At 37.7% G+C, this 11,499-nt stretch overlaps 2 protein-coding genes across 6 annotated transcripts in view; both read right to left on the bottom strand.

Moving 5' to 3' along the window:
- Nucleotides 1-4,486, bottom strand: part of kars1 (lysyl-tRNA synthetase 1) — a 15,167-nt gene extending 10,681 nt beyond the window's left edge. The window contains exons 1-6 of one of the 3 annotated variants that reach the window (XM_077518474.1): nucleotides 4,345-4,446; nucleotides 2,929-3,094; nucleotides 1,203-1,347; nucleotides 966-1,131; nucleotides 786-879; nucleotides 47-233 (exon numbers count right to left, since the gene is read on the bottom strand). In XM_077518474.1, the coding sequence (XP_077374600.1) occupies nucleotides 47-233; nucleotides 786-879; nucleotides 966-1,131; nucleotides 1,203-1,347; nucleotides 2,929-3,068 (732 nt within the window). In that variant the 5' untranslated portion in view covers nucleotides 3,069-3,094; nucleotides 4,345-4,446. Of the gene's footprint in view, nucleotides 1-46; nucleotides 234-785; nucleotides 880-965; nucleotides 1,132-1,202; nucleotides 1,348-2,928; nucleotides 3,095-4,035; nucleotides 4,095-4,344 lie in introns of those variants that run through there. The other 2 variants (XM_077518475.1, XM_077518476.1) reach the window with 2 other exon arrangements.
- An 831-nt stretch (nucleotides 4,487-5,317) lies between these two features.
- The window catches only part of nfat5b (nuclear factor of activated T cells 5b), a 38,999-nt gene continuing 32,817 nt past the window's right edge, over nucleotides 5,318-11,499 (bottom strand). For all 3 annotated transcript variants that reach the window (XM_077518470.1, XM_077518471.1, XM_077518472.1), the window contains exon 13: nucleotides 5,318-10,131. In XM_077518470.1, coding sequence (XP_077374596.1) covers nucleotides 9,896-10,131 — 236 coding nt within the window. In that variant the 3' untranslated portion in view covers nucleotides 5,318-9,895. The remainder of the gene's footprint in view (nucleotides 10,132-11,499) is intronic.

Genomic DNA, 11,499 nt, shown 5'->3' with positions numbered 1-11,499 from the left:
TTAAAGATAATTAATAGCCAAATGTGGTTATAGTGGCCTGTATTACCTTGTCTTTAAGTCCAAAATGGAGGTGAGGCAGCATGTGGAGACAAGGCGAGAGCAGCGTCATCTCGATGGGGATGATGGACAGCTCCCCCTTTTTAGTCTTTCCCGGGTTTCCACGGACACCGATGATGTCGCCGCGCCGGAGCTTGTTGTTGATGGCCACAAAGTCTTCCTCAGATTTGTAGTTCCTGACGGGGTGAGAAAAAACTCAATGTTGAAGAAAGCAAGAAGTTGGAGAATCCATGACTTTGCCTTCTGTTTTTTTTGTCATCAAAAACCTTTTATTTTGTTTTATTAATAGTTTGAAGTGTCACAAAAGCAAAACATATTAGCATCAATGTCATTGTTCTCACAAAAATCATTTTTTCCTCTGCTTTTTTTTTTTTTTTAATCAGAAAACTATGTTTTTGGTGTAATGTTCTAGCAAAAACAACAGACTAACTTTTTTCTTCTGGTGATACAGAATCTACTTTTTGTTTTGATAGGTTTGGTGTTTTTTTTCTTTTTTCTTTTTTTTTTTTCTTAAAAAAAAAACCTTTTAAAGGTTTGGTGTTTTTTGTCACGGAACAATATTGTAAGGGTCTCGGTATATCAGTCAAAATGCTCTTGAATGACTGGCAATATGGGCAACTGCTTTGAAAATGTCTGGCAGTGAATTGGTGAACCAAAACAAATACATACACATAATATTCAGACAACAGGGATAAACTATGAAAATGTTTTACTCAAACTCTCAGTACCCGGAGTTTGCCATAACTTGCAACTTGGTGCCTTCGCCTCGCATGTCATAAAAGAGGAGCTTGGCACCAGATGCCCTCTTGGCATGGATGCGGCCTGCCAATCACAAGACAAGAAGAAAAGCGTTTCTTATTTATACCTTTAAATCCAATCCCTTCTAAAGGATTCAGGCATTGCAATACCTGACACGTTGAGAACAACATCCTTTAGCTGTTCCCCCGGCTGCAGATGATTGTACTTCTCAATGAACTCTGTGAGCGACAAGTCAACGTGATACTTGTGTGGATACGGGTCCTCAGCTGTACCCTTGAGCTCTTGAACGGCCTGGGTGCGAATCTTGTAGTATTGCTGCATTTGAAAGCAAACAACGTAAATAGGGCTCAGAAGGATAAAAGCCAACGTTCATACAAGAATCTCACATTTGGGTCGAGCGTCTCCTCGTCCGCGGCAGCAATGTCCGATGATGCGCAATTATTGGATTCCTTCTTTTGCTGCAGCTGATCTTTGGCCTTGGCTTCTTTCTCCACAGCTTTCTTCTCTGCTTTTAGTCGCCTCTTCAGCTCACTGATAAGACATGAAGAATCCAAGGAGTCACTGGTTAGCAGGTGATACAAGATCAGTGACACCCAGGGGAAATTTACTACAGATGATACCTATACCATGCTCTACCACTAGATAGTAGGTACAATTAACCTGTTGCCATTTATATAGTTGAATGCAGCAGATACCTGCAGGGATCAGGCCACCTGCGAATAGTGAAAAATCTGCAAATAATGCCACCCACTCAATTGTATTGGAAAAAAAATAAAATAAATAAAAATAAAGCTTGATTACGGTTACTAGGTAAGGATATACATCACCAATAAGTCTAATAAAATGGGGCTGCAACACCGCCCTGCCCACTCCTCAATGTAACAAAGTATTGAAGAGAAAAAATAAATAAATAAATTGCGAGTCTACCGTAAAGCGGTTCAACAGTGTGTGCATCATGATTTTATTCATTGCAGTTCCTTCTGGTGTGCTTCACTTGGCCACTAGGAGGCAGTAGCGTACAGTCACACGGACAAACAAAGGTAATTACTCTTCAGAAGTTCAGTGACTCAATAAGATGCAGCAAGAGTCTTTTTTTTTTTTTTTTTGCAGAGAATAAAGAATACATGCACGGAGTAGGGCTAGGTCATTATTATTGCTGTCCTTTATGGGTCAGAGTTAGAAATCACACCTTATTGCATCAAGTTGTTTATTGTGTACTGTTATTTGACAATTGTTGTTGCATTGAGTAAAATTGCTTGTAATATTTCTGCCATACCGCCAAATATGTCAGTATTATTACACTGTCTGTCTACATGTGAGGCTTCACTCTCTTTAAATAAGCATTGCTTCATGAGTTACAACTACTGCACGATCGATGTTCATTTCGTTAGACTGTCTGCAGCGTTTTTCATTGTCTGTTAGCATTATGGTAATGGATCTGATAAGTTATGTGGTTAATTACGCAACATCCAATTCACTTGACACTAACCATCTGGGAATGGAATTAAACAAGTTGAAGCATGTTTGCAGCTTGGCTAGCACTATCTGCTGAACTAGTTGTGAAGTGTGTTTATTTCATATTTCAATGTGTAATGTCACGTGCAATGTTCACTCTCGGAGTGCAGCATTCGCGTTAACCAACCATCTGAGGCCTACTTTTACTTAGTAGCAGACTTATTATTGCCAATTGCCATAAGACATGTTATTGTTTGACCGGATTGTGACTCCATGGTGATGCTGAGCATCGGAGCAGGCTAGACGTCGCCAGAGCTAGCACATCAAAAGACAGGGATCGTCTTGCCATCTATCTACTCCATGTGTCATCCATAGGCGTTAGTTTGCACAATAAATCTTACTGCGAGAGCTGCAATCAATGAGACGACTGGTCATTTATTTGAACAAATCTTAAGCTACACTGTCATTCAGTGTGCGTTGGGAACTCGCCTACAGCACACAGAATGCCTGTCTCAGGAAACATTTGAGCAAATGCATTTTGCATTGATATCGATAATGATATTGAATTATCACCAAGCCCTAATTAGAAGGTACCCACATTGACCCTGGTGACAAAAGGTTGGTTGTTATTCTCTCTCGAAAGGAAAAGCCACCAACCTTCTGTCACCTCTCCAACGGTTCCCACAAATTTGGGCAGGCACTGCAGCTGTGCAAGGATGTGCATGTTTATACCACTGTCCCCTGATTTCAAAGGCTTGGCACAGCTGCTGCCTGACTGCCCTGGCCAGGCAAAGCATGCCGAGCCACCAGTCAGAAGAGCAATCTGGGGAAAAGAGATATATGCAGAAAATATACAAACAAGGCATACAGCAAGCACAGCAAGTAGTCATTTTTCAGTGGCACACTGGCCCCCTTTAGTGGCATGCAAAAGAATAGTAAACCAAACATAATAATAACCCTAACACAGCAGCCTTCACATCACGCTAAAATAACTTGCGGACATTTCTGATATTTCCGCAATGCAAATGCTTCCTTCACACAGTGAAAACAAAAGGCGTATTGTATTGCATTGCTTTTGCTTCTGACTAGCATACATACCAGACAGATTATTATAATAGTCCAACAATATCACATTTTGAAATTTAAATAATCCTCACAAATAAATTTACAATGATCCAAAGTCCAATTCTTATCAATGAGCGGAGAGCGTCCTTTCACCGAGCCCACCATTTTGACTTGTGACGTGAGCTAATAATTGTCCATTCATGGCCAACCTACTCGAGTTACGGTTTAAGTAAGTAAGTAAGTAAGTAAGTAAGTAAATAAATAAATAAAGAAGCCGGTTATGGCAGCCCAGGATTTCCTCACTTTAAGGCTAGCAAGAGAGTTGCCGGTCACGGCAATATAACCGCTGCCTATTAAATTGATAAAAGTCCCATGTTCTCCGTTATTACACATGGCATTAATGAGCACAACTATCAACATCTGTTGACAAACAACAACGTAAACATAGGTACACACTACTTCCTGTAAAAGTCTGCATACACTACTGTCTGTACACAACTCAAAATCGCATTCTTTTGATAGATAGATAGCACGTGCTCAGTGCTGCTAGCATTAAGCAAAGGAAGGTCAGAAGAAACAACTTTAGTAAAACGCCAATATCCTAGATGATACTCTCCTACGTTATGTCCTATACGGACACTTTCATATTAAAATACCCAAACGTTACAATGGTTAAAGAAAGCCAAGTCCTAAATTTACCAGGTTGAAGCGAGGACGACCTTTTAAAACATTATGGAGCTTGTAGTTTTACTCGTCCATAAAGCACACACTCACTGTGTGTTATTCGTAATTTTAAAAACTTCATTTCCCACTAACCAAAGAGGACGGAATCCTGGGAAATGTAGGCTAAGAAGATGCCTCCGTGTGGGTAATTTGTTTCGCTATCGTTCTTAGATGCAGTTGCGTCTGCTGCCAACACTTTACAAATCTGTGTCAGCAAATACAGCTAAAATGGAGGACCCGAACGTAATTTGTACTAAAAGTAGATGAAAAACGCATAAAACTCACTTCTTGCTGAGTTTATCGCCGTCCGCCGCTGTTACGTCAGCCATGATGGTCCTGGTGTTGCGTGTTGAAGGATCTGAGCATGCGTGCCAGCACATGAAAGCCATCAACTCGTGGTGCATTATGGGACTGTCGGAATTTTCAAAGACGCGAAACCTCCGTGTTGTCCCTGATGTGTCCGCCCTATCATTATGGTGTAAGGAGGGTAACAGTACACCCCCTTTTTTTCCTATTAACATTTTACGATTTACAAGTATAGCCATTCACCAACAATGTCATAATCCAATGAATGAGAAAATTTGTGGATTATACATAATACAAACAGAAAATGTAACAACAGCTCGGGTAGAGTGGGTTTAAAAACTTGTAACTACATAAGATAAATGAAATGATTCAACACAAAAATATACAAATGCCTTTAACAAGCTGTTGTAAATTAGGTTCTACAATAGCAGTGAAGAAGAAAATGAAAATAATCGGGTTATTATGACTGCAAATTATTTTTTCTCTCCATCTACCAGCTCAACTATTTTATAGCAATTCAAGTGTGTGTGTTTTGTAAAGCAATTTTCTCGACTTTCGAGCAGGATGTAAAGATATCAGCTCGTATTAATAAGGTTTAAAAAAAAAAAAAAAAAAAGTTTACATATATTCCAGGTTTTTAGTGTTGTGGCATCACCACCAGCATTTTGTATTTCATCAATAGAGGCTGAAGCGACAGCTAGTTGCAGATATGATTTTTACAATTAATTATGTTTCAGAATTTTCATTGTGGGTACAGTAGTTGGTTGTTGTCAAACTTAACTTGTCCATGCTGTCATATAGTCAAATATCAATTGCTTAAAAACAAATGAGAAATTTGAAGGATATTTGTTGAACAGTACACAATCAGCTTGTTCACTAATGTAGCCAAGTGAATGTCCACCTTGTACACAAAAATTACAAATTTTGCAAATAAGAGGCATCACAATTAAAGTATCTATAATGTATAAGTTTAATACAGATAGCAGCCAGTATACAGAAAAATGAATCCCAACAAAGGCTGAACATACAGTTGTTGTTTTTTTCTTCAAGTTAAGATATGACAGTTGTTCACATGGTTTGAAATCTAAAAGAAAAAAAATCACTTTCTATTTGCTGGAATATAAAAATGAACGGGAGTTCTTCAATTGTGATGGGAGATTTAAAGGTGAAACTGTCAGATACAGAACAAATTATTCAGAAGCATTTCCCCACAAGAATTAACAATAAACTGTGATTAATCAGAAGGTTTCTGCCGCTCAAGAATTAAAAATGAAATGTGATTAATCTAGTCTGAGTTTTCCTGGTCCCGGTACCTCAAAGACACAAAGGCATCAAAGGCAATCAAGCAAAGCGTCAGAGAAAAAGCTCAACAAGCTTAAATAAGGGGGAGAAAAACTCTTTTCGTTCCCGTCATAGTTAAAAACCGAATGGTTACATAGAAAAATATATGTATTCAAAAACTTAACGGATCTACATTTACAGTTTTGCTGCATAGCAGTTTCAGAAAACATGTGCATCCATGTCCACACATATGCATTGGATACTTCAGTACAAATGGGATAGATGCATGACAGACATTTTATAACAAAATTCATCTATCACATCCCTGCTGTAGATCATTATTAGCACATTTTAAAGTGTCTTGGCTTGAACTGTTGCAACACTGGCAAGCAAGCTGGGTGTTGAACACGCAACATCTAGTCTATGACGTGCACATTTATTTACAGTACTAGAAGTGGTGCCTTGCCATAAGAGTTTAATTCGTTTCATGACCACGGTTGTAACTGAAAACACTCAAAACTCAATGCACCCTTTCCCATTGAAATTAACGATGTGTACCATTACTTTGTTCCAGCCTTTCCCTTCAAATGCTTTTTTTTTTTTTTTATGCCGTGGATAAATATTGGAGAGTGCATACTGTTATAGTGCCTGTCTATGTGTTGGTTTTGAGCAGGAGCATTAAGCTAGCGGACTGAAAGGCCAATACTGTTATTGGGGTTGTTTTAAATACACAAGATGTAATTCTTTGTTTTAGGTTGAGTTTGAGAGTAAATTTCAACTGGGAGTGGCAATAAACAGCCTGGAGTGTCTTTTTTTTTTTTTGAAGAAGAAGAAGAATTGTTCACTATTTGCTTATTGTGAAGTGAGATCACTGCCACCATCTCGTATCTCAAGGCACCACTGTATTTTGAAGTTGTATTTTGAAGAGAGATTTGAGCAAACTATACTTTAAATAGTCAGCCTGGTAAAATAAACACCTTGTTCTATTTAAAGTGATGTATCAAAGAACTTCAATCATTTCTCTCGCATATTAAAATATGTACCTCCCCAGTGAGATGCTCGCAACCATTTTGTACTATCACAATAAGCATTCATGCTACCCTGACATCTTAACGGTTTGTATTAGTTGTAATACTGACAGTAGTTGTTCCAATTTTAAAGGATAATTTGTGAAGTTTGGTTACATTTGCTTAAAAAAAAAAAAAAAAGTTTGGAGTGTACTTACATACAGACGTGAAAGTGTAATTTTTGTTATAATAAAAAAAGAAGACAAAGAAAACACTTTTTTTTTGTGTCAATACAGGATTCCAATTGGGGATCAGCAGATATGGGCTCCAAACCACAATATATTAATTACCATCAGTCACATTTCGAAAGATCTAAACCCAACTACACAAATAAATACATACGCCAAACTATTTTCCTAAACCACTAACAAATGACTTAATGGAGAAACAAACACAACCATAAATATTAAACACTAGAGATCTTCAGTTTCACAAGTTTAAAAAGAGCCATTGACACGAGCTGTCAGGTGTCCTTCTGGAGTAACGTCCCACTGAAAACAGCTATGCTAAGAGCAGCACACCGTCACGCCATTAATCACAGTAGTCAAGGTTACACCATACTATTTCTATTATCATCCAAAATGTTGTTTTGCAGGTTCAATATTACAACTGTGTTGGGAACACAGCGAAAAAATAAAAAAATAAAAAAAACTGCACACAAAAAAAAGATCAAACTTTTGTTAAGAATTTTGTCAGAGACCAGCCCATGAAACTTTTAAACTGAAAAAAACAGCAGGATAAAAGAATAAATGTTTTACTATTTGATTTTTACATATATTAAATGGAAAAACTAAAAAAAAATGCAAGCAAACGGGCCATAAAACTGGACCGTCATCAGGTTCTTTATAAAGCCAGCCAATACTCGCAAACTACTTACCCAAGAATGAATAAAGAAGGTCAAACTGTACTTTATCAATAAATAAATCCATTGCATTTGTAAAGTATGAAGGTCATTCGAAGAAAACCCCTATCGAGAATGGAAAATGAATCTTACAGTTTAAAAAATAAATAAATAAATAAATAAATAAATAAAAAGTCTACACATCCTTGTTCAAATGCCATGTTTTTATGAAGTAGAAAAATGAGGATAAAATACTGGTAAGTTATTTAAATAAATAAAACTATAAAAGTTTATGTAACAATTTAAATAAATTATTTATTTTAAAAAAATCAACATTAATTTAGTCTCTGGTAGAATTTATTGGGGAAGTAAAAATAACAGCTTAAATAACATGGTTACATAAGTGTAAAAATATCCTCTTGTAATGCAACGTGACTATGTTCAGAATAATCACATTCGAACTCAGTGCTAGAGTCGACACACCTTCACCTTTACATGTCTGATTAATCCCAAATATTTTCCTGACATTTTTTTGTGCTTTCAAACAGGTCTTAACATTTTGTATTATTATTGCCTTTTTAACATGTATTTTGTACTACTAACTGTCATTTTGAACTGTTCATAATTCCTTCCACTTTGTTGAAGGCCTATGTTGCATTCGAAGAAAAACAACCTCAAAACATGACGCTGTGACCATGCTGCACTGTCGATATGGTATTCTTTTAGTCACAAACTGTGACTGTGATTGTGGTAATTATAAACACAGCCACCTCCCCTTTATAAGCGGGTGTGCACACTTATGCAACCACATTACCTCATTTGTTGATTTTTACTTCTCTTGAAAAGATTGTGCTGTTAAGGTTATAGGCCACAATAATGGTGGGAAAAGCTAAAAATGATTTACCTTGGTCTCATTTCTTCATATCACAAAAATGTGATTTGCATTTGAATAAGGGTGTGTAGACTTTTATTTTATTTATTTATTTTTTAATATCCACTGTATGTAACACACATTCTCTGGAGTGAAACAGTGGCTCAGGTAGCAATCATTTTGTCCAAATTCTCAGATCATTACAGCCAAACAAATTGACTGGCCCAAGAGCAGTTAGGTCAACTTCCTAAATTTGAACTTTTCTCATGGTAGAGACTTAATTAAAAGCATGCCAAACAAAACAGGCTGGAGTGTTGAAATTCACGCAGTAGCTTGTGCGTGCCTCTTGCATTTTGCGCCCGAAAAGTCACACTTCGAGCTGGATGTCCCAAAAAAAAATAAAAAAAATCTAACAGCATGAATTCCTGAAACCCTTTCAGCAGAGACAGCAAAGCAAACAATTTCCTGTCCAAGGCAAGCTTCTGAACCAACGATACAAGTCTTGGTTATGCGTACCTGACGCAAAGTGAGTCCTTCAATGTGACTCCAAAGGACAAATAACACAATACTGAACTCGTTTACATTCTATTATTTGTACTATATGTAGACACAGTCTAATACAAATATTCCATCTACTACTTCCTTTGAAACACTTTTGCTTCAAATGTTCCTCAGTCATCTCAACTTCAGTGCTACCTTTTGCTAATAATGTTACATTTTAAGATGTGATAGTAGTATGGCTAACAGAGGAATCCTATAAGAACATTATGTTGGTAATTTTACCCATCTTGAAAAACAGGTCATTTAATCAAAGTAACTAAAAATCATTGTTTACTTCAGTCATCATTGTATTTCACTAGATATCAGCCAGATGATTTTTCTCTTTGGAGTCCAATATGCAAATAAATTAAAGCCCAATTAGAGTGCACTTGCCCAACTTATCAACCCTCCTGTGGCAAAAATTAAGCCATAAATATGTCAAACTTCAAGGATTTACAATATTCATGTTGTGATCTCAAGTAATGCTATAAAGGCACAAATGTGTCGACAATGGTATTTTGTAATATGATATTCACTGCAGAGTTTCTCTCAATACTTTCTATATTCCTTTCAACCACAGGTCCACCTTTTTACATTCATAAAACTCTCCGTTCAAACTTACCTTCACTTCTACCTCACCATCCTGAAAACATATCACTAACCTCATTTCCACATACAGACGTCTATTTTTCTCTGCCAATCTATCTACTTCACTCAAATAGCTCACATTGAGGAGTTTTCAAAAGGATGTCTTTTTAAAAATAATTCTGAGTCTAAAATGAGATCAAACCAAATCTTAAATGAGCAGAACACAATCTGTTGCTCATTCCCATCTACAATCTTCCACTAATATTGACCCCTCAAGCACATTTGATAAAATAATGACGAAGAAACGAAACAGAAAAACAATTCCCCAGACTTCTCTGGAAATTAGTATGAACGTGTTACACTGTTGCCCAGCTCTTGGCTGACCAGCAGGCTATCAATCTTCTCCATGCTCTGAGAGGCTTTCAAGCCGCTCTGCGCCGTCACTGACTGTGACAGTGACTGGTTGAACAGCGACTGAATGCGGGCCTCACTCTCCCGTTGGTTTTGACCAGACTGGCTGATGGCTATGATCTGATCAGACAGCGTGTTTCCTGGTGCGCTCATCAGCTGACCACATTCTGCAGGATGGAGAACATGAAAAGGTCGATCAGGTTTGATCTATCCAATTCATTATCCATTTTCATTGGGCAACGGGATGAAATAATAAAAATGGGTTTGTTTGTTGCGACTCTTTCATATCTTCAACTTTAAATATGCTCTCATTAATCTGCAATGTACAGGGGAAAAAAAGAAGGCAGCTTATTTCTCGAAGAATGTTGAGACCAAAAACCTTGATGCAGCTTTTGCATACGGGGTGCCATTTACATGCAATTGTTCATGTTTATTTGTATTTTTTTTGTTCTACAAAAGTCTCCGGTTCGAGTCCAGGCTCGGACCTTCCTGGGTGGAGTTTGCATGTTCTCCCCGTGCCCGCGTGGGTCTTCTCCGGGTACTCCGGTCTCCTCCCACATTCCAAAGACATGCATGGCAGGTTAATTGGGCGCTCCGAATTGCCCCTAGGTGTGCTTGTGAGTGTGGATGGTTGTTCGTCTCTGTTTGCCCTGCGATTGGTTGGCAACCAGTCCAGGGTGTCCCTCGCCTACTGCCCAGAGCCAGCTGAGATAGGCGCCAGCAGCCCCCGCGACCCTTGTGAGGAATAAGCGGTCAAGAAAATGGATGGATGGATGGATGTTCTACAGAAACCACACCCACACAACCAAATTAAACAGTCCAAATAGAACACGTGGGGCTGAACAAATAAATCTAAAGTTAATTCTGTTTTGGATTATTAATTAATTTGCTCCCTGAAACGTATAAATACATTCTATTTTAAAAGTTTTAAGTGTCCCAAGATGTATTTATACGTTTTTTATTTTATTTTATTAATGCTAGAGTATACAGAAGGCCTTGATGCAGCCTCTCAACTGCAGTGACCAGGTGAGAAAAATAGCAGTAATTATAAAAAACGACCAGCGGGTGGTAGAAAAGTATACCAGATCAATCAGGGCCATGTTGAAAACAAGCCATTTCCCCACAATTCTAAACAGATTGGTGATTAAACTCATTTACTCCCAATAACGTATAAATACCTTCTTTTTTTTTTAAATGTTCTAAGTGTCCCAAAGACGCATTTACACGTTTTTTTTTTTGTTTTTTTTATGCTAGAGCATACAGAAGGCTTTGATGCAGCCTCTCACCTGCAAAGAACGGTTGCAGAAATGGTAGTTATTACACAAACGGCCAGCAGGTGGCAGCAGAGCAAAGGAGATCAACCAGGGCCATGTAGAAAAAAAGCTCAATTACTTACAATTTTAAATAGATTTGTGAAAACTTATGAAACTTAGCTCTCTTCTAATGCTAATTGCTGCAAAACGGAAACAGAGAGAAACATACTTTTTTTCCTGATGAAAGAAGACACTTTAATCTTTCTTTTGGTAGGTTCCATG

The sequence above is a fragment of the Festucalex cinctus genome, chromosome 4, assembly GCF_051991245.1.
Source record: "Festucalex cinctus isolate MCC-2025b chromosome 4, RoL_Fcin_1.0, whole genome shotgun sequence".
NCBI classification, from domain to species: domain Eukaryota; kingdom Metazoa; phylum Chordata; class Actinopteri; order Syngnathiformes; family Syngnathidae; genus Festucalex; species Festucalex cinctus.
This window is presented reverse-complemented; position numbering and strand designations above follow the sequence as displayed.